At 39.2% G+C, this 26,354-nt stretch overlaps 1 protein-coding gene and 1 long non-coding RNA gene across 18 annotated transcripts in view; one reads left to right on the top strand and one right to left on the bottom strand.

The window, feature by feature from the left end:
* Positions 1–23,373, top strand: part of LOC100534715 (uncharacterized) — a 44,133-nt gene extending 20,760 nt beyond the window's left edge. The window contains exons 2-16 of one of the 17 annotated variants that reach the window (XM_087244707.1): positions 13,589–13,672; positions 13,864–13,935; positions 14,217–14,276; positions 15,125–15,229; positions 15,327–15,453; positions 15,531–15,551; positions 17,172–17,219; positions 18,849–18,899; positions 19,003–19,053; positions 19,786–19,839; positions 22,123–22,158; positions 22,269–22,354; positions 22,447–22,464; positions 22,586–22,644; positions 22,739–23,373. In XM_087244707.1, coding sequence (XP_087100833.1) covers positions 13,643–13,672; positions 13,864–13,935; positions 14,217–14,276; positions 15,125–15,229; positions 15,327–15,453; positions 15,531–15,551; positions 17,172–17,219; positions 18,849–18,899; positions 19,003–19,053; positions 19,786–19,839; positions 22,123–22,158; positions 22,269–22,354; positions 22,447–22,464; positions 22,586–22,644; positions 22,739–22,766 — 846 coding nt within the window. In that variant the 5' untranslated portion in view covers positions 13,589–13,642 and the 3' untranslated portion in view covers positions 22,767–23,373. Of the gene's footprint in view, positions 1–13,584; positions 13,673–13,863; positions 13,936–14,216; positions 14,288–15,124; positions 15,230–15,326; positions 15,454–15,530; positions 15,611–15,767; positions 16,344–17,171; positions 17,220–18,848; positions 18,900–19,002; positions 19,054–19,785; positions 19,885–22,122; positions 22,159–22,268; positions 22,355–22,446; positions 22,465–22,565; positions 22,645–22,738 lie in introns of those variants that run through there. The other 16 variants (XM_087244706.1, XM_087244705.1, XM_087244716.1 and 13 more) reach the window with 16 other exon arrangements.
* Positions 8,826–14,298, bottom strand: LOC147845665 (uncharacterized). The gene is made up of 3 exons (XR_015480967.1): positions 13,230–14,298; positions 12,026–12,685; positions 8,826–9,281 (listed from the first exon to the last, which is right to left on the bottom strand). It is a non-coding gene; the product is annotated as an uncharacterized LOC147845665 (long non-coding RNA).
* Positions 23,374–26,354: the final 2,981 nt, after the last annotated feature.

The following is a 26,354-nucleotide window of genomic DNA, read 5'->3' as shown; positions in this document are numbered from 1 at the left end:
GCTGGAGGCCTTTTCTATATTACATCTGTTAATATAGAATTTGCAGTGGTGCTCTTTCATTGTTGGTGAGTTCCCCTAAATTTTTTCTGGTGCACCTAAAATTTTTGAAGTTGGGAGCAACGGTGCTACCAAGTAAAAAGTTAATTTCGAGCCCTGCATTAGACAAATACTATTTATTTATTTATTCATTGTTCTGTCATTTATTTACAATGTAAAAAATATGTTTAAATGTAAAAAAATTACTTATTTTTAAGCACAGAGAGAAATGGACTATTGTTTGATTTGAATATTTTTTGTGCTGTATTAGTTGGTTACTGAGCAGCAATAAATAACATTTTAAAATATAAGGAGTTTTCATGTGATTTTCTAAACTAGTAGTGTTTTGAAATTAATAAATGCATAATAATCGTAATAACCGTGAAACCGTGATTATTTCTTACATTATAATCGTACAATCAAAATCTATAATTATTGCCACACTACTTGGCTGCACAACAGATCATGATGCTTTCTGAAGCTGCACACCTAGGGCTCTATTTTGACGGTCCATGCGCAAAGCGCAGGGCGCAAATGCTTTTAGGGTATTTCAGAATCCACTTTTGCTATTTTTAAAATGCGAAAAATGCGCTCTGCACCGTGGCGCTTGGTCTAAAAGGGTTGAGTTTATTTTCGAATTTACTCGAAAATGTCAATGTTTTCAAACTATTATATTTGATTTACTAAAGTTGCACAAGTGGCAATTTCACATCCATCACATCCATAACAGAGCGATGTCACATCCATAACAAAGCTTTTTCCTCATAAATGCAAAAATGTCATATCAAATAAAATCAATCATGTTTGTTCTATCGTGATCCAACTCTTCTCTTTTTGATTAGCATAGTTTCTTTTGGTTTATGTTGTATAACCTTTAAACTTTCAGACTTTTTTTGTCGTATCCATAACGCGTTCCTTATTTAAAATATAAAAAATGTTTACAGATTGATATCTTTCTGCTCTTCTGATGAGTTCTTTTGAAAAAGATAAGGAGATGGTTCAATATAATGCTAACATACTTCATCTGTCAATTTATTTTTTGAGATTTTACTGCGAATGTCACATCGATAACGCTAGAATTGCTCATATATATATATACATTATCCAGCACATGTTTTACAAAGCAAATGCCCTTTCAGTTGCAACCCATCACTGGGAAACATTCACACACACATTCACACACATACACTACGAACAATTTAGCTTACCCAATTTAAGACATTTATCTATATAACAAATCTTTGGACGTGTGGGGGAAAGCGGAGCACCCTGAAGAAAACCCACACGAGCACAGGGAGAACATGCAAACTCCACACAGAAACGCTAACTGACCCAGCCGAGGCTTGAACCAGTGACCCTCTTGCTATGAGGTGACAGCGCTTCCCACTACACCACTGCGTCGCCCTGCAATTTATATTACAAAATATTAATTCCGCACAGACAGTTCATAAATGTATGTTGTTTATTGTTTTTGATTTAGTTTATTATATAATTTAGTTTTTTCATCCTTATCATTTACTAGATTTTGAATTGCCATAGTCCCTAAATGTATATAAAAGCACCAAATGGGATTTAATTTGGAAATAACCCCTACAACCATGATTGGGTCCCCCCTTCCCAATTATTATCTTTGAATAAAAACATTCATTCATTCTTTTTCTTTTCAGCTTAGTCCCTTTATTAATCAGGGGTCTCCACAGCAGAATAAACCACCAACATATCCAGCATATGTTTTACACAGAGGATGCCCTTCCAGCTGCAACTCTAGTAAACATCCTTACACACTTATTCACACACTCATACACTACGGACTATTTAGCCTACCCAATTCCCCTGTACCGCATGTCTTTGAACTGTGGGGGAATACGGAGCACCCGGATGAAACCCACGCAAAAGCAGGGAGAACATGCAAACTCCACACAGAAACGGCAACTGACCCAGCCGATGCTTGAACCAGCAACCTTCTTGATGTGAGGTGACAGCAGTATCTACTGTGCCACCGCGTCGCCTGAATAAATACATACTAGACTTAACTTTTGCAATCAATATGGTATTACAACCAAGCAAAGATGGCGAGACAGTGGCGCAGTAGGTAGTGCTGTCACCTCACAGCAAGAAGGTCACTGGGTCGCTGGTTAAAGGCTAAATGTAGGCTAAATTGTCTGTAGTGTATGAGTGTGTGTGTTTGAATGTGTGTGTGGATGTTTCCCAGAGATGGGTTGCGGCTGGAAGGGCATTCGCTGCGTAAAAACCTGCTGGAGAAGTTGGCGGTTCATTCCGCTGTGGCGACCCCGGATTAATAAAGAAAGTAAGCCGACAAGAAAATGAATGAATGAACCAAGCAAAGATGGAGCACAGTTTGTCCAAAATGCAGCACCTGAATAGGAACACAAAAAAGTCATACCACCTATTACAGATTGTTAACCCTAAGTTGTTCTTAAATGGAACCCCAGAATTAAGACTTATGTGGCTTAACGTAATAATGTATCTACTGAAATACAAACTCAAAAAAAAAAGATTTACACAATAGAACCCACATTTATTTTGGACTATGGGGGTGATATTATTTTAGGTGTGCAGTGCATTCTGCATTAATGCAGATTAATTCGGCGAATGGTAGCACTCAGTGAGCTACTGATTCTAGTTGTTGATATATTCACCACAACACAACTCAAAAATAAAATTCATAGATACAATGCCACATTGTGTGGGATTTGCTTGTAATTTTCATTTGATGTTCTTGTCAGCTATGCAGAAGACAATTTTTTTTTCTCTCTCAATTTATGCTTGAGGAAAACAGACTGTTAATGTCACGATTATCAGTTTTAGTGCCCACAAGACCAACTAGAGGGCACTGCAACTATCTGCTCACTTCACCAGCCACCCAGACTACATGTCCCATAAACCCCTGCAATGATGAAGCTCACAGCTGTTAGACATTTTAGACTTTGATTATCACACACCTTCAGCACATTAGTAAACGCATATACTGTAAGCAGCACTCTCACAAAGCTTCCTGTGTATGTTATGCCCTGGCTGTTGTTGTGACCCTGGACTGTCATCATAGTTTATGATTGTTTGCTACCTGGACCAACCTCTGTGCTTGTTTTGTGGATTACCTCTTATGTTTCTGGTTTTGACTAGTGGTGGGCAAAGCGAGGCTTCATAAAACACTGAAACAGTCGAAGCAAATGTGTCGAAGCTTCAAAACGTTTCGAAACCCCACTCTACACTGATACCTAGTGGTCATTTTTTATGTATTGCACTAGAACGTTCGAGGTTACTAAAGTAACCCTTCGTTCCCCGAGGAGGGGAACGGAAGCACTATAAGTGGATTTGATTTGTAAAATCCACGCATTGGGAGGATTCGGATCAGAAGCCGCTTGTCTGGAGAGTATTGAACGGGCCAATGAATGAAATTAATTGGCAGCGTAAGCTTGCGCAGGTGTGCGACATCTGCAATTATCTCAGCATATAAGCACACCTGAAGCCAGCAGACGCCATCCTTTTAAGCTGAAGAGACTTTCAAACAGCTAAGGGACAGTCATTATGGCGACGGAGTATAGTGCTTCCGTTCCCCTCCTCGGGGAACGAAGGGTTACTTTAGTAACCTCGAACGTTCCCCTTCGGGGGGAACTTCAGCACTATAAGTGGATTTGATTTGTAAAATCCACGCATTGGGAGCCCATTGAAAGCGCCATAATGACTGCACCTTACCAACACCCCCGATGAGGAGATAGTCAAGCAAGCGTGACGCACCCACATCATGGGGGGCGCGGTCCTCCAACGTGTCCCTGGCCCTAATTTATCCTACTTCAACAGAAGTTTTACGGATTTAGATATATTTTTTGGGAAGTCGTGAGCATCTAGATAATTCTAGGAAATACGACAGTACGTTGGGAAGCGTGCAATCACGATAGGGAGGACGCTGCGGAGGCCATCCGTTACCCAAGGGGGGGATAGATGGCAGAATTTACCTATGGACTAGCCCTAAAAAGGGGGAGTACGCATAGCAAAAGAGTGGTTAGCGGAGAGGGAAGACACGGGTCCGCCCAGGGGGGGGACTTAACCGTGGCGGAATAAGGGGGTGGTAGGAACCTTGGGCACATAACCGGGGCGGGGTCTCAGGATGACGTGAGAGTAATCCGGCCCGAATTCCAGGCACGAGTCACTGACCGAAAATGCCTCCAGGTCCCCGACCCTCTTGATGGAGGCTAACGCAACCAGCAGAGCTGTCTTCAGGGACAGAAATCTTAGAGATACTGATTCGAGTGGCTCAAAGGGATCGGATCGCAGACTCGTGAGAACGAGGGCGAGATCTCAAGAGGGCATGAGAGGGGGGCGAGATGGATTAATTCGCCTAGCACCCCTAAGGAACTGGATGACCAGGTTATGCTTTCCCACGGTGCCGCCAGCTACCGCGCTATGATAAGCGGAGATGGCGGCCACGTAAACCTTGAGAGTGGAGGGCGACAGCCTGCTGTCCAACTTCTCTTGAAGGAAAGAGAGCACAACACTAATCTGCCAATTTCGGGGGTCTTCTCTGCGAGAGACGCACCATTCAGTGAATAGACTCCACTTCAGGGCGTAGGCGCGCCTCGTGGAGGGGGCTCTAGCCTGAGTGATGGTATTAACCACCGCAGCCGGTAGGTTACCTAAGTCTTCCTCGCGTCTAGGGACCACACGTGGAGGTTCCAAAGATCGGGGCGAGGGTGCCAGATGGTGCCCTGTCCCTGAGAGAGTAGGTCCTCTCTCAAAGGGATCCGCCAGGGGAGGGCCGTCGCGAGGAGTGAGAGCTCTGATATCCAGGTCCGGTTGGGCCAAAGGGGCGCAACTAGCAGAACCTGTTCCTCGTCCTCCCTGACCTTGCACAGAAACTGCGCGAGCAGGCTCACTGGGGGAAACGCATACTTGCGCATGCCCCGAGGCCAGCTGTGGGCCAGTGCATCCGTGCCGAGAGAGCCCTCGGTCAGGGAAAAAAACAACTGGCAGTGAGCGTTCTCGGGGGAAGCAAACAGATCGATCTGGGCCTCCCCGAATCGCGCCCATATCAGCTGAACAGACTCGGGGTGGAGTCTCCATTCTCCAGGGCGTAACAGCTGTCGTGAGAGCGCATCGGCTGCACGATTGAGCGTGCCTGGGACGTGAATGGCGCGCAGTGATTTCAGCCGCGGGTGACTCCAGAGGAGCAGACGGCGGGCGAGCTGAGACATGCGGCGAGAGCGCATACCCCCCATGCGGTTGATATACGCCGCCGCCGCCATACTGTCCGTCCTGACCAGCACGTGTTGCCGCTCCAGCACCGGTAAAAAGCGGTGGAGAGCGAGGAACACTGCCAACAGCTCTAGGCGATTGATATGCCAATGCAGCTGGGCACCCTTCCAGAGGCCCGCAGCCGCATGCCCGCGACACACGGCCCCCCAACCCGTGTTGGAAGCGTCTGTTGAAACAACAACATGGCTGGACGCCTGTCCTAGAGGCACACCGGCCTGTAGGAACGAGGGGTCGTTCCAAGGGCTGAGGGCGCGGCGACACAGCGCAGTAACCGAGACCCGGTGTGTGCCCGCGTGCCATGCGCGTCTGGGGACCCGATCGTGAAGCCAGTGCTGAAGTGGTCTCATATGGAGCAACCCGAGCGGCGTGACGGCGGCTGCGGATGCCATATGCCCCAGGAGCCTCTGAAAGAACTTCAGTGGGACCACTAGTTTGCTGTCGAGCTCCCTCAGACAGTTCAGCAACAGGCGAGCGCGTTCCTCGGAGAGGTGCGCTACCATGGTGATCGAGTCCAGCTCCATCCCGAGAAAAGAAATCCTCTGCACGGGGGCGAGTTTGCTCTTTTCTCGGTTGACCTGAAGCCCCAGTAGGCGGAGATGCCGAAGCACCTTGTCCCTGTGCATAATCAATTGCTCCCGCGAGTGGGCTAAAATCAGCCAGTCGTCGAGATAATTGAGTATGCGAATGCCCGCGAGCCGAAGGGGCGCTAGGGCACCCTCCGCGAGTTTGGTGAAGACCCGCGGAGACAGAGAGAGCCCGAAGGGGAGGACCTTGTACTGCCACGCTCGACCCTCAAACGCAAACCGCAGAAATTGGCGGTGGCGTGGAAGAATGGAGACATGGAAATACGCGTCCTTCAGGTCTATGGCTGCAAACCAATCCCGAGGACGAACGCATTGGAGAATGCGCCTCTGCGTGAGCATTCTGAACGGCAGCCTGTGCAGACAGCGGTTCAAAACGCGCAGATCTAGGATTGGCCGTGACCCACCGCTCTTTTTGGGTACGATGAAGTATGGGCTGTAAAACCCACTCTCCATCTCGGCTGGAGGAACCGGCTCGATTGCACCCTTCGCCAGGAGGGCAGCAATCTCCTCTCGCAAGACAGGGGCGGACAGGGGGTTGACCCTGGAGAAATACACGCCCGTAAACTTGGGGGGCCGTTTCGTGAACTGAATCGCGTAACCGAGTCTGATTGTGCGTATGAGCCACCGCGAGGGGCTGGCCCGCGCTAACCAGGCAGGCAGAGCCCTCGCTAATGGAGTCATCGCTACAATCGCTGACGTACCAGCGGTGGGGCAGCGCGGAGTGGGTGTGCTGATCCGGGAAGCACGAGGGTCCCGCGGAAGAGCTGGAGGAGAGCGATTCGCTCTGGCTCCGCACCCTGACTCCGGAGAGGGGGCTGGAGGGCTGAGGGAAGGGAGACCGTCCCCCCAGCGCTCGTGAGCCACTGGCGAAGCACGTAGAGTCTGCGAGCCGGAAGGCAGCGCGTCCCGGACTGGCAGAACTCGTGCAGTCACATCCGGGGAAGGGAAAAAGTGCTCTTTTACTGATGTTTTGGTGGCACTGAAAAGTACCGTTGTTATCGGGGCCCCGCCCTCCAGCGGGGAAAAAGCAAGTTTCCTCTTCTCCGGATGGCCTGTCTCAGGGACGCTTCGCGGTCCGTTTACCGGACTTAACGGCGCCCTGGGCAGGAGGGGCTGCCTGCTTTCGAGGTGAACGCCGCGCCCGCTTGGCCGGAGGCGCAGGCGGGGGCGGGGCAGCACTCGTTGGCGGGCGCCCTCGGCGAGGAACAGCGGAGGTGGATGGCTCGGCGGGCGGAGCGGGCTTACGGCCACGCCGATAGATGACATTGCCCATCGCATCCGACTGCTCTTTCACCGCCTTGAATTCCTGGGTGAATTCACCGACGGTGTCGCCGAACAGGCCAGCCTGGGATATGGGCGAGTCAAGAAAGCGAACTTTGTCAACGTCGCGCATATCGGCCAGGTTTAGCCAGAGGTGGCGTTCCTGAACCACAAGTGTGGACATCGTCATCCCCAGCGCACACGCGGCGGACTTAGTAGTCCGAAGAGCATAGTCGGTCGCGGTGCGCAGCTCATGTAATAAGCTTGGGTTGGACCCGCCCTCGTGCAGCTCGGCCAGCGCCTGCGCTTGGTAGCGCTGGTAGGTGGCCATCACGTGCAAAGCAGAAGCAGCCTGGCCCGCAGCCTTATAAGCTCTGGCTCCGAGGGAGGCAGACAACCTACAGGCTTTGGACGGGAGGCGGGGCAAACCCCGCCACGTAGAGGCGCCGCGCGGACAAAGATTGACCGCGATAGCGCGCTCCACTGACGGGATCGCCTCATACCCCCTGGCAGCTCCGCCGTCAAGGGCGGTGAGGACGGAGGCACTCGCAGCACGGGCAGAGAAAGGTGCCCTCCAGGACTGCGTGAGCCTACTGTGCACTTCCGGGAAGAAGGGGACGAGAGGCTTCGAAGGCTTCGCCTTCTGGTCCTCTACGTAGCACCCATCTAGTCGGTCCGGCCGCGGAGCTGGGGGATAAACCATCTCCAACCCCACGGCCGAAGCAGCCCGGGAAAGCACGGCTAACATGTCCGCTTCAGGATCCGATTTGACAGCGCTCACCTGCCCGGAGGGGGCGAGCGGGTCCGGATCTTCGTCGGACAGTGAAAGCCCACCCTCCGATGCCGCGGAGGACATCTGATCTCCGGTGTCAGCGAGTGTGAGAGCTACCATCTGGTTAGACGGATCACTCTCACCACCCGAAGCTTGGATGGAGCGCCGTGAGGAGCGAGAGGTCCGCGAGCCCGTGGGCGGCGGATTAGCTCCCGCTGAAACCCTCAGATCTGCCCGAGCGCCCGCTGCTTTTTTAGAACAGGAGGCAACTGGGGTGGCTCGCTCTCTTGCGAAAGTTAGCCGCGATCTTAGCTGTGCAACGGTCATGGCATCGCAATGACGACATGAACCGCCCGCGAGCACCGCATTAACATGCTGGACCCCCAAACATGCAATGCAGTGATCGTGTCCATCATCCGGAGACAGGAAACCCCCGCATCCAGAAACGCACAGTCGGAGCGCCATCCTGAAAAGGACGTGCTGCACGACTGTGTTGCTCTTTTAGGAAAGTTGCAACTATACGCACCGCTCTGGAGGACCGGACCCAAAGAACCGCAGGCAAGGGAGTAACCCAGCTCGACCGTCTGCCACCGCGAAGACCCACTCTGGACCGGGAGACACACTCGTTCGCTCTGAAGTGCTGATCAGCAAGAGGAACCCTCATCGACTCACTCAGAAAGGATCTGAAGCGAAAAGGATGGCGTCTGCTGGCTTCAGGTGTGCTTATATGCTGAGATAATTGCAGATGTCGCACACCTGCGCAAGCTTACGCTGCCAATTAATTTCATTCATTGGCCCGTTCAATACTCTCCAGACAAGCGGCTTCTGATCCGAATCCTCCCAATGCGTGGATTTTACAAATCAAATCCACTTATAGTGCTGAAGTTCCCCCCGAAGGGGAACAGCTTTAGCAAAGAACAGTTGAGCAAATTGAGGTATTAAACCCCACTTTGTAGGATAGAACTTCCAAGTGATTAAATGGAGTGGTTAGGATTCCTGACTACCATGGAACTGGTTCAAATCCAGGCTGATATAGCTATTTTCAAATGCTTTAATATCAGTTTGAATTGCTTTGTTCTTGTATTGTTTTGTTTCAACATTGGTTTGACATCTGTATAAACACTTTGTGAATAAATATGTCTTGTTTTGGTCATAATACAGGGTTGTTGCTAGACCAGACACCAGACCAGAGTTAAACAAGAATTATTTATATTATTCATTAAATTTCTAATTTTATTTTATTAACGTCTACCCAAACCCTAAACCCAACCACCACAGTGCTGTAAAAATATTAATTATTGTTTTACAGTTTTACAAAAATTATGCTAAATTGATGGAGTATCAGCAGCTGAATCCTACACTGTAAAAAATTGCTGTTAAAAAACGGGCAGATTCTACGGTAAAATAATGTTTTTTTCACTAAAACAGTAATATTCTGTTAAAAACAGTGCTTTCTGGGTAACATTTTTGTTTTCGAGAAAGTAACCAACTGCAGAAAACTGTGAGCTAACAGAGTTCAGATTCGATGTTTTGAAGTCTGTGTTTAAAATCACGCTTTGTGTCCTTGTTCACTATTTCATACACTAGTTAACTAATATAGTTCACCTGACAGTTTTAATGAACACTAATGAGTGAATTCAGACACTGATGAACACCTGCTGTTAATAATCAAAATTACTGAAGAAAATAAACAAGAAACACAAACAACACTTGAGTTACAACATTAAATAAAATAAAATAAAATAAAACTGCTTCAGTCTCAGCAGAGGATCATTAAACAACTCCACAAACAACAGCAGACACACACTTATTACTGACTGATTTGACTTCCATACTATTCTCACTGAGATCCAACAGAAGTTAAGGTGGTTTTTGTGTCACCGTAATGGAGTGAGGGGCTGGTTTAGTTGGGCTCTTCACCCTTGAACTTATTAATTCAGACTCTCCAATTACTATAATAAAGAGTTAACAAAGTGCTTGTACTATAGCAATCAAGTTGGAAAGTCAATAAATAGAGAAATCTGTTTGTCTGAAATTAGTTCTGATAAATGTTTTGTTATAAATCTGGAAGAAGGGCCTCATGCAATAGATTTTATGCTTAGTTGCAGGTATTCATTTAATTAATGAGAAGAGGAAACAGAAAAGATACCTCCGTAATTACTTAACAGTTAAGAAATTACATACAAAAACAGTTCAGTTATGACAAATATACACTCAGACCTGATAAATCTGACCTTGTATCTCAACAATGGTAACATCTAAAATGTTTCATGCTGCAATGCATGCTGGGAGTGGCACGGTACAAATATCCCAGCATGCATTGCGGTATAAATAAATGTTGTATAATGGTCTAACAGTTTTCTTTATTTGTGTTTGATTCTGCTGTTGTTTATGTTTAGACTTTCAGTTGACTGTTTGTGAGTTAAACTGTTAATTATGTTAGTTGTCACCATTATTGAGGTTCACATGCTGATTATTGATGTCTCTTTGAGTGCGATATACACCATAGAGCAGTGTTATTGTCCAAGATATTCTTAAAAATTTCCAGAAATCATTGCCATATATTGACATATAATGTAAAACAATAGATTTAACATTGAATAGGAGCAGTAATTTTTATTATACTAAATGAGAACAGACTCTGCCATTTAATAGCAACATGAACATCACCAGATCTTATTTAGGTTTTTGGCTGGCTTGCCACAACAAAGGAGTTTTTTTAAACAAAGTTCTTAACAATTGCAGCAGCCAAGATATATAAATGTTAAAAATGACAGGGCTAAGAGCCCAATTAAAGCAAACTCTGTTCTCCATGATGGTGACGTAAAACTTTAACTTTTTCTTAAGAAGAACTTTAGTAGATGTTATACAAAAATACATATATTAAGTAATAAGTGTAGCTGGTGATGATGTTTGTAGAGTTGTTTAATCATCCGCTGATCATTTAAATGATTTAATCATTTGTTGTTCTTCAGGTTATTTCATTATAAAGCTGTGACTAAAGTTTTGTATGTTCTGTTCTTGTTTTTTCCCTTCACTATTTCTTCATTTGTTCATTGTTAATCCTCAATTATCATTTAATTAGTCAGTTAATTAATGAATTTACTTCAGCTTTGCTACATGTTTCTTGAACACTCAGTAGTGTGGACACTTCAATAAAAACTGAAGTATATGCTCTGGGGTTTAAAGGGTTAAAGGTGTGAGAGGTAAAAACACAGTGTAAAAATGTATTTTAACAGTAATATACTGTTAATTTACACTACGGAAATAGACTGTAAAAAAACAGTAGATTGCTGGCAACCACAGCTGCCAGTAGATTACCGTTAAATCAAGGAAAAAAACAGTATTTTACTGTAAAACCTGAAGCTAATTTCTCCTGTCTGTCACCGTTGTGGAGGAGAGTAGAGCCAGTGTATGAGTTAAAGATGAACAATGAACTGCTGATGTTATTCTGCATGTTTCTCTATTTATGCCCTTAATGTCACTGTATGTCACTGTATTGTTTACAATTTTTTTATTACATATGTATATTTCTTAGACCACATTTATGTGCAATGTATATACTGTAAATTTTCTAAATTTTCTTTTTTTCTTAAACTCTACTATTTTTTATATATATATTTTATATTAATGTTAAGCACCTTGGGTCTGAGAGTAACGCAATTTCGATTCTCTGTATGTCTTGTACATGTGGCTGAATTGACAATAAAGCTGACTTTGCCTTTGACTTTGACTTAAAGATAGCGGCTGTTTAGTTGCTGATGCAGTCTGAATCTCTCTGGTGATTCCAGATTTACATGTATGTGTGCTGTTGTGAAAAATAAGACATTAGAGTTAAACCGAACTTTTCTTATTAACTAAAATAAGTTATCATTATAAGTATGCTTCTAATCATATATAGCACATTACTTCATAAACTCATTCAGCAGTTGACCAAGTTGAGGCAGTTGCTTTCAGTGAGCAAAATGAGTTCACTTGAGTATTGTGTAAATCAATGTAGTTCATGTATTTTTACAGCAACATACTGTAAAATAACAGTACATTGCTGGCAACTGCAGCTGCCAGTATTTTACTGTTTTTTAACGGGACAATTTTTAACAGTGTATCTAAACTACACCATAAAACAGTAACATTATTAAAATACATAAAATCATGATTTTGGAGTATTTGTACAAGTCAGGATTCGAAACCAAAAGTCATTTGGACCACAGTAACAACGTGCACATGCACAGTTCACTAGGCCATATAAGACAGAAATTGTTTCTGACCCTGTCAGTCAAAAGCAGATTCAGGTCTCGCAACGCTTCTGAACAGACCGATGCTTTGAATTGCTTTAGTCATGTGACCTGGGTGTTTCGGATCATGCTTGGTGCAGTAAATTGAAGCACTTGCGATTCGACAAAACGTCAGTTTCACGTCAGCCATCCCTAGTTTTGACCCTGCCTGTTTTTACTATTCTATTAATGAAATCTGTTGTCAAGCTGTATTCAAAAAACCTTTTAATGAGTGTTGAGTTTTGTTACAGCTAATCATTAAATTAGTTTTGAGCTTTGTACAATTTTATTTTTAAAGGTTTTATTTATAGCTCATACAAATTGTGCCATAGATATTTAAAAACATTCAAGAAAAATAAATCTAGTTAAATATCTGTGAAGTACTAAAAATAAACACATAATCAGTAGATAATATAAAAAATAAACACAATAAGTAGATAAACACATACAGACAATATACTGGAGATCCAGCACTAGATAATAACCTATAGCTGCGTCCCAAATCGCATACTTATGCACTATTCTACGCCATTTTGTAGTATAAATATTGTAAGTAGTGTGTTCACACTGAAAACTCTTAAAATAATAAGTGCACTTTAATTACCCGGATGATGCACTCATTCAGTCGCTAAAATGAAGTGTGTAATGATGGACACTTCAAGCACTCAACGACCGCAGGTTTGCTTACGTAGCGGAAGGGGCGGAGCTATCGGACACACATGTTGGATAACTTTATTTATTTTGGATGGAGAGAGCAAAATTCTCCTACTAGAGTGATTATATTGCCTCCCGATGGTGAATGCGGCAATACTCACGATAGGTATTATTTGATAATTTGGTCATTTATTTCAATGATTTGGCAACTGTCAAACGTCATCAGGGAAACGGTTTGAATTTCCGTTTAGTAAAAAAACATTAGTGTGCCATTTGGGACGACACTACATACATGTACTATCCTGTTGAGTGTGTAAGTGCATAAGTACATAGTGCATGAGTGCATAGTGTATAGTGTGCCATTTGGGACGCAGCTTATTTCTTTGATGTATACAAATGTCTTGCTAATATGTAAGTGGTGCGCAGAGAACATTACGAAGTAAAAAATACAAACAAAAAAACACAACAACTGTTGAACAGTGTAAGATACTGAAAATGGTGGGAAAAAATCAGCCATTGAATTTTATTTAGGCTGCTTTTTTTTACAACATTCTTCAGAATATAATGCTTTATATTCAACAGAAGAAAAAAAATATAAATGTTTAGAACCACTTGAGTGTGAGGAAATTAAATTGATTTGTTGCCCAATGCTTAGTTGTTTTTAACTGCACATCACTGATATTGTCATTTTCTAAATACTTTCTCTTATTCTCACTTCTGTTGCATCCAGCAAGACAACAACATTGTGACTTATGGAGCTGAACTCCAATGGTTAAGAAGACTCCGTAATGATTGGGAAAGTTTGGACACTGATCATTGTGAGTAATTATTAAGCAATAACATGTTAGTACAGGTCCTGGGAACAAAATGGATGCATTTCAGTGAATTGTAGTGTGACTTTGGTTATTGTATTACAAGAAGAGCTGAACTAGTCATAATGTTAACAAATTAATTATTTTTTAATGAATTATCTACAAATGGGACTTGATTTTTGCCCTTTCCATCAAAGGTATTATCACTCATCAAATTTATTCATCATATCCAAGCTGAATGTATGCAACAAGATATTGAGGAACACCTGGTAAGTCTAATCTTTGTCATTCTATTATTTTCTTGCAGTTAGCTGCCATTACTCTTTTAGAAAAATCACTCAGATATTTACTTGAAATGAAAAAGTAATGCATTACTTTATAGTCACTTGAAAGAAGTAATCTGATGATAAGCAAGTGAGATTATATATATTTTTTTACAAATAAACCTCCATGGTACTAAATGACATCCTACTGACGTATTTTGTTTATGACTTGCTATCTGTTCTTACATTTAAGTGATTTCCTAAATGTCTTCTTTAAATTATTATAGATTAACGAGTTGATGGAAGACCATGTGTTTCAGATTAAGGTATTCTCATCTGAGACAAAGGTAAGTACAATGTAAGATGACTTTTCTGTTTCTCTTTTGTTTACTTATAGTTGTAGCATTAAAAATAGTCATGCATTCAATTCAATTCAATTCTATTTGTTTATTGTCATGTGCACAGTAAGGAAACAAGTTTCCCTGTACAATGAAATTCTTAATTTGCTGTCCACAGTGAAGTCATACACATAATATACACATCATATATATATACATACACACACACACACACACACACACATTTCATAGATATACTTCTGTCACTTCTGTGTATATATGCGTATGTCGTGTATGATGTGTATATTATGTGTATGACTTCACTGTGGATGGCAAATTAAGAATGTAAATAATATATAATACTGATTGTGGGGTAATGTAAGCAGATGTAAACAATGTATAGTATTTGTTTAAAATTATGCTTATTATGCAAAAAGTGCCTATTGATTTATGTGCAAACAACAGTATAATGGCTGGAGCAGATTAAGTGCAATTGTATGCATTAACAGTGCAAACTGGAATGAAGAATATAATGTGCTACTGAGCAAGAAATTAAACTGTTTATGTCCAATTTATAATAATGCATTATAATAATCAGTACTTGAGAGATGTTTATTGATGTCCCACATCTATTGTACTGAAAATATATACTTTAGTGTTGTATTAAAACTAAGCACTCATTTAGCAGTTAAACTATAATTATTTAATTTCAATATTAATAAAACTTTAAAGCTTTTGTAAGTAATTAGGTAAGATATATGTACATTTAGCTGGTTATCTGTTAAATAACAATTGTTTTGATTTGGTTGTGATAGCTCCATGTTTAATAAGTGTGTTCTGTGTGAATGTTTTCTTAGGAATCCAAGCTTCTAACAGTCATAAATACTCTATGTTCATACGTGACCAAAAATAACAACAAAGACAAATTCCGTGTGTTGGAAACATTTGAAATCATGCTAAAGGTGTGTATACTATGTTTCCTATAATATTTTATCGTTCCATATAAAATATGAAACGTAATCACTTCTAACTTCATGTTTTTTCTGTTCCTGTATATAGTATCTAGACAATAACATCACCAACTTTTGTGCCACACACACCTGCATGGATGCTTCCTCAGTAAGATATGTTAATAAAAGGAAATTCCGTGATATGTATCTGCATTCTTGCAATAGTTCATTATCAGGTATGGACATCTACACTTGCATTTTTTCCTTTTTTTTTTGCAGAACAAATTTATTAATTTGATTTTTTTCCCCCTAGATCTGAAGTGCCCATCAGATAGTAAGTTAATTGCACTAATTTCCCTTACCTGTACATCTACAGCAGTGTTTCTCAACCACGTTCCTGGAGGACCACCAGAACTGCATGTTTTGGCTGTCTCCTTTGTCTGTCACACCCATTACAGGTATTTCTGTCTCTGCTGATGAGCTGATGATCTGAATCAGGTGTGTTTGGTTAAGGAGACATGGAAAATGTGCACAGCTGGTGGACCTCCAGGAACCTGGTTGAGAAACACTGATAATGAATCTGATCTCTGAATACTGAAACAGGATTTTACATATTTTTTACACATACACCCATTCATTCTTTGTAAAAGTTGTGGATTTAAACTTTACTAGAACATAAAATCTTAAAAAAAGGAAAACTCAAATTGTTTTAATCAATAACTGATTTTTTTTTTATAAAAGCCTATTTCTGCCACATAATAATAAAAGGGAATTGTGACATTTTTAAGAATTTTGAATTGAATTGAAACTGAATCTTTAATTGAAGCAATCTTGAACTTAGATATTAACAAAGCACTGCAAGATTTAAACGTGTAAAACTAAGTTAACATAATTTGTGAAGAAATGTCAAAATTGTGAGACAAAAAGTCACAATTAATTTTTTAACAGTTTTATTTAATGGCAGAAACAAACTTATAGTTTTGGTACACAAACAAATGTGTTTTTTGATTTGTGAGATTTGTTCTGAATTTACAACAAAAGGTACCACCTCAGTGACAGCTTTCATACCTTTATTTGTGAGAGTGTACTTTAAAATTTAAATGCAATAAATATAAATGTAAAGTTTTATATATGTGTGTGTGTCCTGTGTAACACATTACAAGATCAGTATACTCTCAGAACTAAAGGAACAGCCATCTCTGGGGCGGTCCTTTTTGAAATGGTATACATTTGTTGTACCTAAAGGGTTCATATTGACAGCAGTACAATCTTATGCCTTTTGAAATTTGTCGGAACTGTACTAATATGTACCATTAAGGCAGGGGTGTCAAACCTCAGATACTGGAGGGCTGCTGCCCCGCACAGTTTAGTTTCAACCCTGCTTCAACTCACTCAAGCTGCAGTCACACTGCACTTTTCTCCCCATAGACTTCCATTCATACGCATGCGAATGCATCAGACAGGAAACTCAAGTTTGTGCGCCAAGTTTCGCAATTCGCTGAATTGCAAAGTTTAAGCTTGGTGAACTCTGACCTGCAAAATCGCATCACTTGACTGCGTGAGACCAATCAAGGATTAAAGCATGACCTCTCTGGAAAGAAATTTTAAATTTGAACCACTCGCTTGCTTTTTTAAATGTGCAATCATCTTGTTTAATCCCGCCCCTTTCGCAGCGCCATACTACAGAATTCCACATGCTCAAACTCTAGTGTGACCCCAGCTTTACCTGCAGGTTTCAAACAAGCCTAAAGGACTCAATAAGCTTGATCAGGTGTGATTAAATAGGGTTGGAACTAAACTGTGCAGAGCTTTAGCCCTCCAGGACACCTGTGCCTTAAGGTATCAACATGGATCCTTTAGGTACAACTGTGTACCTTCAGAAAAGTCACTACCTGCTTTATTTCTTTCTGTCTTGAAATTGTGTGTAATATATTGCTATTTTGTCATCACACAGGCACAACAACTTTCACAACTATCAGCCCTAATGACACTGCTTTTAAAAGTAAGTTTACTTTATATACACTGTTAACAAGCATTTGTTTTTTTTTAAATAAATCGTTAGTTTATCTACATTAAAATATAAATATTACATTATTTAAATCATTGTTTCACATCTACTATTTGAATGTGCATGAACTAAACACACGGTAAACCAGGGGTCACCAACCCTGTTCCTGGAGATCTACTTTCCTGCAGAGTTCAGCTCCAACCCTAATCCAACACACCTGAAACAATTAATTAGGACCTGAACAGCACTTGGTAATCATACACAGGTGTGTTTGGTCAGGGTTGTAACTGAAATCTACAGGAAGGTAGCTCTCTAGAAACAGGATTGGTGACCCCTGCAGTAAACAAATCACATTATTAAAATAATGACATTAGCCAGGCTTCCATCTAAAATGTGAAGCAAATTTTTTTATGTTTTTTTTTTTTGCCAAAAAAAGAAAAATCCCAAATGTGAATTAGGTGCATTTCCATCAAGTATTGGTAAGGTAAATAAAAGGCAGCATATTAGGGACAGTTGATTAGTCAGGTGGGTGTAATGATTACTACATCAGAGTTTATACAGCAAAATGCTTTTTCATCTCATATTATTTGCATTAATCATATTAACACATTAACAGAAAACCACCTCAAGCTAGTATTAAAACTTATTTGTCAATTAAGGGATTTTAATTAGAATTTGGCATTTCTATGTCTGGTTTCTCAAAACGTGCATTAACACAGGGTGATTGAACCCAGCCTAGTAAGCAGTACCTCTTTCTCTCTTATTTTTAATTAAAACATTATCTAAGGGATTTTTACTTGTTGAACCAGATGAGATCGGAACGCATTTGCACCAATAGCATGAATGTTAAGCATGTCAACATACAGCACTGAGGTGCTTGTGGCGGCCTGAGTTTGATTCCCAGCTCAAGGTCCTTTACTGACCCTTCCCCTTTCTCTCTGCTCCCAATGCTTTCCTGTCTTTACTCTCCTTTAAAAAAGGTGAAAAAGACCCTAAATAATAATAATAATTAAAAAAGATTTCAGAGAGCACTTACCTGAGCCCTACCACAGAAGTTCATTTCCACGATGGACGTCCAGCATTCTCCAGCCTCCGGCGCCTAGAGTGCAGCTTTGCACAAGACATTTAGCCATAGGAGATATGATTTTGCCCAACTGAGCCTGGTTTTTCTCAAGGTTTTTTAATCCTTCACTTTTGCCAATTAGTGAAGTGTTTTCCTCGCCAATGGCTTGCTTGGTTTGGGACTTGTGGAGCTGCGCATCGATGGATTTGCTCTTGTCTGGACTGACACAGTTTTAATTGACTATAATCTTCTATGTGAAGCTGCTTTGACACAATCTACACTGTAAAAGCGCTATAGAAAAAAAGATGAATTAAATTTTGTGGCTCACAGAATAAAACCAAATCACAAAAAGTAATGTAACAGCAGAGAGATATGGGGAAGGGCCAAAACAAACATATACTCTGCCTAGGGATTAACACCTTGAGCAAACCTTTGAACAAAATACAAATCAACATTACTCTGAACTTGTAGTATTATTAATTGTTGCAATGAAAACGTATTATAGCTGTTCTGTTTTGTTGAAGCTGACTGTGAACCATGCTCTCTACTAAATCACTTAGGAACAACATTTTTAACGACAGTCAGTTCAACGTACACAGCTCACAATGGAAGTAAGCAAGTTCACATAAAACACAAAAGTAAAGCACAAATACCCTCCATATCATGTGAGTCAACAGATTTTGAAACCATGCCATTTATTTTGATCACATACAGGTATAACATCTTCTACAGCGGTCACCCCAAACTTTACACCCCAAACTGAAAGTAAGCAAATTCAGCACTGAAGTGCAATCCCATCTGTAAAGTTGCATTAAAACAACAATTGAATTATGTACAATGTATGGCTTTTTACAGTATGCTTAACCCTAGGTTATATTATTCTTAATCTGAGTAAGGGAACACTTCACATGTAATCATTTTATATTCAGGGTTATGAAAGCCCTGCTATGAAGCTGGTTACACTGAGAAGTAAATATTCTAGGAAAAACAAGCATTTTTTGCATTACATAATTCAGTTTTGCCAACAATGATTATTTTAGTTTACTGGGGTTGAGAATGTCCCATGGTTAAAGGGTTATTTCACCTAAAAAATGAAAATTCTGTTATTAATTACTCACTCTCATGACGTTCTAATCTACTGAGACATTCGTTCATCTTTGGAATACAAATTAAGATATTTTAGATGAAATCCGAGAACGCCCTTGTCCTTCATAGACTGCGATGATCCAGAGACTTTAATAAAAGTGTAGATACGTAACCAAAAACATTGTTAAAACATTTCATGTAACTTCACTGATTCAACTGTATGCTGTACACACATTTGTTTACACACTGTGCGCACCTTATTAATAACAGAATTTTCTTTTTTGGGTGAACTAACATGTTAACTATTTCAGGTGTGAAAAGCCCTACATTTACATTCAGTTTAAGAGCATTTAATCCTTTTTTTGTTTACATTTAAAAAATAATAATAACTGGAAATATTTTGATTTGCAGATCAGACAATTGTAGATTCATTGACAACTTCATCCTCACCTAAAGAATCAGTCTGTAAGTTTGGCTCTTATAAAAGCAGAGCTGCTTCATTTGTAGTTTGTAACATAACGCTTTCAACACTCAGTGCTTTTCATGTCTTTCAACACTCAGTGTCCACTTTCTTAGGTAAAAGAGCAGACTGTTGCACTCTAGTCTTTTTCTGTCCTAAGTGACATTCCTCCTTCCTCATCTTTATATGTTGTCTATGAAAGTGCCATCTGCATCTACCTTTTTCTACATGTTTCATTTCAAATTATGTGCTGCACTTCTGGTTTTGGGAGCTTAAATTCATGATCTGTTGTATAAGCTGAGTGAGAAATACATGACGTTTGGTATTTTAACACAACATAAGTATCACAAATATATCTGTGGCAAAAGCTCTTTTGAGATCTCTTTGCTTTGTCCCTCAACAGTATTTTCACTTTGCATTTCCTACAGTACAGTAATATTCAACACATCCATAATAGTGTTTTAGATTTATTGGGGTAAATTATGTATTTTAGCCTGATGGTTATAAGTTTTTCTTTTTTTGTTGTTGTTGTTTTTTCATCTCATATTTAGCATAAAGCAAACACATAGGTGCACCTTATAAAATGGTGACTATAGTCTCTTTCACACAGTAATACTGATATAGTAAAATTACTGGAACAGCATTAGCAGTAAATCTAAAATGTGCTGTTCACACAATTTTGCAATTTATGAGTAATGTTCCTACTAATAATTCTGGAAAATTGCTAAAATAAATTCCTCAGTATTAAAAAAATGGCCTTTTATACACATGGGGCTCTATTTTAATGATCTAAGCGCAAAGTCTAAAGTCTAAGGGGTTATGGGTGTGTTTTGAGTATAACGTGCATTAAACCAATCAGAGACTCATCTCCCATGGTCTTTAAGAGTCAGTTGCATCGCGTCATGGCACATTTGTTATTTACATGGCGGACTTTGTAAGTGGAAAAACTGAATGCTTCACTAGCAAGTTAAACAGACCATCTACAGCGCAAGGATAAAGTACAAGCCTCCTCCGTTCAGCCTCTTTACTTTGGCTGCGTCTGAAACCGCATACTTCCATACTATACAGTACGCTAAAATCAGTATGCGAGCCGAGTAGTATGTCTGAATTCATAGAATGCGAAAATCAGTATGCGAGAAGTACCCGGATGACTTACTACTTCCGGCGAGATTCTGGAGTGCGCATCCCATGCATGCTGCACTATCCCATGATGCCCTGCGAGGGAATTCACGAATGGGAGCAAAGCGACGCAACTGACGCAGGTATGTCGCGTGACCATGACAAAATGGCGGATGTAGTACGTTCGAATTCCATTCATACTTTTCACATTCATACTGTATAGAACGTACTTTTCTAACGACTGAGTAGTACGTTTAAATTCAAATGCAGTACCTACTGAGTAGTAGGTGGTTTCGGACGCAGCCTTTATCTTTATTTTAGCTTTACTCTTTACTCCTTTACTTTCATGGAAAAGGAGATGGTGTTGTACGCACTCCACTGCAGACATCTATTAGCCTACATGCTTAATTACATTTGTTAAACACAAAGATGAAGAAGGCATGGAGGCAGAGTTTTTTTATATTTATGTAGAAAACAATAATTTATGTAACATTTTAATCCTTTAATTTTTCATATTTAAAGATATTTGTTTATTGCTGTACATTCTGTGTGTATTAAACAATGTGTAAGCATAGGCACATAACTAACGCATTCTGCGCTGGACTTTAAAGCAGCTTTTAGTTGGTCAATGGTGTGGTCTACTCTAGTTCTTCAAAATAGCAAGACGCCAACAATGCGCCTCAACACACCTACTTTATAGACCAGCACACCCATGAGTCCACAAAGTGGTACAAATGCATTTGCTATTTAAACAATGTGGTGCAAAACATGAAGATTAGGGTTGCGCTGATCTCACAATAGCAACAAATTGCTCCAAACACGTCTTGCGCCCTATTGCGCTGAGTGTATAATAGGGCCCATGATTTCATTATTGCAAATTACCAGTAATTTTCCATAAACGTGTGTATGTGTGAAAGGGAATGTTGACACTAACTGATTTGCAATACTTATTCATTTTAAACTAATATAATAATATATTATTAATATAAATAAAAAACTATTTAAACATTTATATCAATATATTTTTTATTAATTACCATGTAAGCTCATCTTACAGAAGCCAACACACCACTTCTTTTATACTTTCTCATGAATACATGTATAATATTGTTTAATATGCTGATGCTAACCTTAGTTTGTAATGTTTGTGTATGGCTTTTGTATTACAGATGAGAAAGTAATAGCTGAAAATCAGAATCTCCAGAGTAAGTCTAATAGCAGTTGGTCTTCCTGAGCAGTCATTTTGCCTAGACATTCTTCATCCTCATCTGATAAATCTCTTTGTAAGCCAGCATATTTCTTTTGTGTTTTCTAGCTACCATTAAAACAATTTCTGTGGCCTTTGCTGTCTCTCTACTACTCAATGTCTTTCTACTCCTGTCACATTTGTGGAATCGCAAGGTAAACTAGACACAATAATTAATGTGGCTTCTAAAATTGTATAACATTGAAATCTTTGGATTTTGTATAATTTTTAAATTATATTTTTACAGAGAAGAGGTTCTCAAGGGGTGAGGCTATTAATCCACAACTCTAAAAATTATGTTTTTCAGTCATGAGTAAAATGTTTCCAGTATATACACTCGCTAAAAAATGTTATAAGGCAATTAAGGAAAGTGATTTTTTTTACAGACAGCTGAAGTAAATGAGTTGAGCCGCTTGCATTCACCATTGGAAAGCACATGTCTCTGGTAATGTCAACCTTCAGCCTTTTCAAAAAGTGTAAAAACATTATTTTAATTACATTTAATAAAACAGACGATTATTTTGTTTTGTTGTTCACAGTGATGGTCCCCCGTCTCCTTCCTGTTGATCTTACAAAAAAAAAAAACCTGCATGGTATTGTACTTTTTGAACCGGCGGCTGACAAAATCATCCAAGTGCAGCTTATTAAATCAATATGCTCAAGTGTTTGAACACAGCTTCTGTATATGTCCACCTATGAGTGCCCCTCTATAACTGTTATATTCTTTTATCTGTCAAGCACCTCTATTCATGTTTTTTGATGTTGTTTGCTCTGTGATGATCATGTTAGCTATAAGATATGGATTAAGAAAGGACCCCTCAGCACTCAGGAGTGACTGCACGCTAAAGACAGGTCTTTAAGAAAGGGACGGAAAACTCTTTACAGCTAAAGTACTCTACAATTATTGTTATATGTACATTGTTTTTAAAGCAGTTAATTTTTGTATTAATGTACTTTGTTTTGCTATTTTTATATTTTCTTGTGTTTTTGTACATAGCCTTTATGTGTTTTATTCTGGGTATCTCAGATTGCTTATTATATTTTTATATTGATGCATTTGTGTAAATGTGTTGTTTATTTGCAGTTTTGTTTGTATAAAATCAAAAATATTATTATGTGTATCCTAAACCCTATTAAATGGCACAAAAAAGTTCTCATTAAAAATCGAATAGCATTTCATTGCAACTTGTCTTCATTACTCCGGTGGGGTTATGTTATAAAGAATGTATTATTAATTTTCATATTCATATTCATGCTCCACATTCTCCATATGCAGCACATTTAATAATAATACTAATAATAATAATTGTAGGGAAATTTTAAAGTTTTTACCCAAGAAATAGCCAGTGCATCAGATGAAGAGCTTCAAAGATTCAAGTTTACTGAAGATAGTTTGTAGTTTCATCAGCAGAAGTTTCAACACTCGCAAATGAGTTTGTAAGCCACTCTGCTTACAATCTCAAAACATCAACAATTATACTCACATAACGTCATTAACTGCATTATACTGTACATATGTGATTGATTAAAACACAGATAGACTAAGAAAATTTCCATATATGTGCGCATGTTTAATTCTGATGACATCTCACTTCATAGCTGACCCCAGACCTGTAAAATTATTAAAAATGAATAGGAAACTCACACACACAAAGTACAATCTGTTTCACCCAAGGCTGAGTGTACTCTCAGCTGTCTTGTCAAAACTGGTTAAAAAAACTGAGTAATCTACATCAAAACTGGCAGCTTACATACAAAAGAATTAACTTTAAAATGTTTAACACATAAAATGGTACATAACTCAGGAATTCTTCAAGAGTCCAGGTCCATTGAAGGTACAGAAAAAGCATGACACAAATATTATTCCAGTTTTACTCTGTTGTGGGATGACACTAAGGTCGTCATATAATCTATTATAGGCCCTTAAACATTCAACTATATCAATAATCATAAAGACATAAGAATGTATATTTGTTACTCTATCCTGGCGCGGGCATCCGTTAAAAAACCCATGCCATGACAATAATAATGATAATATATTTGCTGTGTGTGTGTATATAAAGTCTTGTTTTATTTTATTTAGGATAAAAGCAGTTTTTAATTGTTTAAAATACATTTCAAGATTAATAATATTAGCTTCCTTGAGCAAATTTCTTTCGATTTTCTACAAAACAAGCCATCAATAACTTGCCTAATTACCTTAACCTGCCTAGTTAACCTAATTAACCTAGTTAAGCCTTTAAATGCCACTTTAAGCTAAATGCTACACTGTTAACCCTTACTGTAGATTATGCAGTAAATAACTGTAAAATAGCCAGTGTTTTGCTGTAATAAAAGGAAACAGTATTTTACTGTAAAATGAGCAGGATTTGTATAAAATTTTGTAGTGCAAAGAATAAATTACAGTAATTTACTTTATGTACCCATTACAGATAGTTACTGTGATAATAAATGGTAAATTACTGCTCAACCATTATTACCCCATGTACTCTGATGCTTTATGTTGCTATATATGTATATATATATATATATATATATATATATATATATATATATATATATATATATATATATATACACTGTTCAGTTTTGGTATGTGTATGGTCAGTATTGAGGAGAAAGTGAGACAATGCATTGATGATAAGCTAAATTTCTCTGCAGCCGTCTCTGTGTTTTCTTTGGTTCCTTTTATGTTTTTAACATTGAGTATCAGGAGTCAACCCATGTCAATGTCACAGAGCTAATTAAAAGGTAAAGATATCAACGAGATGCATTTAAAGGCAAAAATATTCACACAGAGCAACCAAATTATCACAACCATTTTTATAACTTTGTTTACTTTTCTATAATTAATCTAATTTGCCTAGTTTAGCCTATAGTTAAGCTTTTAAATTGCACTTTAAGCTGAATATTAGTATTTTGCTAATTAACTAGTAAAAATGTGTTAAAAAATATTAAAAATGTTAAAAAATTAAAATTAAAATTAAAAAATTAAGTTAAACAGCACGTACATACATTTTTGCAAAGACTCAATGAATTTGTTTGGAAAACTTCAAATGAAGTAGTTAAAAATGGCATTACCAGTATAGTATAAAGACTTTCCTAAATAAATGTATTAATCAGGTTATTTTTTTTTTATTATTATTATTACTACAGGTTTGCAACAACATGAGGATCAGATTATTTAATTATTTTTTATTTTTTGCTTTAGATGAAGTTTTTATATTTTTATTGTTTTTATTCAATGATATGTGCATGATTGTGATAAATGTAGGCAGTTCCTTTGAAAATATGCTATGTACCAGGGATGTCAAACTCCTGAAGGGCCGCAGCCCAGCAGAATTTAGTTCCAGCCCTGCTTCAACACACTACCTTTAGATTTAGTTTGATCAGGTGTGTTTAATTAGTATAACTGCACTGTTACTCTGTAGATTGTGCAGTAAATAACTGTAAAATAGCCAGTGTTTTGCTTTAATCAAAAGGAAACATTTATTATTTATCAACACATATTATTTTACTGTAAAAGGAGTAGACTTTGTATGAAATTGTATAGTGCAAAGAATAAATTCCAGTAATTTACTTTATGTACTCATTACAGATAGTAACTGACAATAAATAGCAAATTACTGTTCAACCATTAATGTCCCATCTTCTCTGATGGTTTATGTTCCTATTTATAGAGACGTGCATTTTAAAGGCAGAAAATAATGATTTAGGCATCACCACACACTCCCACAGGCTGTCTGTCTTATTCTAAACACAAAGGTGTTAGAAAGAGTTTTCAGAAAATGCTGGCCCTTTAAAGGAGCCAGGTGTTTGATTTGTTTACTGCTGAGTGTGCTCTATTCTCTGTCCATCAATTCAGATGTAGAGTCTGATATGTTTTAGGCTTTAAATAAGAATCTACAATGAGTAAGTAAAATGTTTTCAAATGTTTTTGAGGGTTTATAAAATAAGGCTGTGTTTTAAGTTACATATTGTTGTTATCTTGAACTGTGTACTTTAAAGCTACATTGTTAGCTAGTTAGCCTCTCCTCATATAACTTCTTACATTACTTTTGTTTAGTATATGTATTTATTGGATATTGCATACTGCCATAATGTACAGATGCTAACAGTTGTATGTATCTTTCTGGCAACTTTGCCAAAATTAAA

This window comes from Danio rerio, chromosome 3 (assembly GCF_052040795.2).
Source record: "Danio rerio strain M-AB ecotype USA chromosome 3, GRCz13ab, whole genome shotgun sequence".
Taxonomy (NCBI): Eukaryota; Metazoa; Chordata; class Actinopteri; order Cypriniformes; family Danionidae; genus Danio; species Danio rerio.
This window is presented reverse-complemented; position numbering and strand designations above follow the sequence as displayed.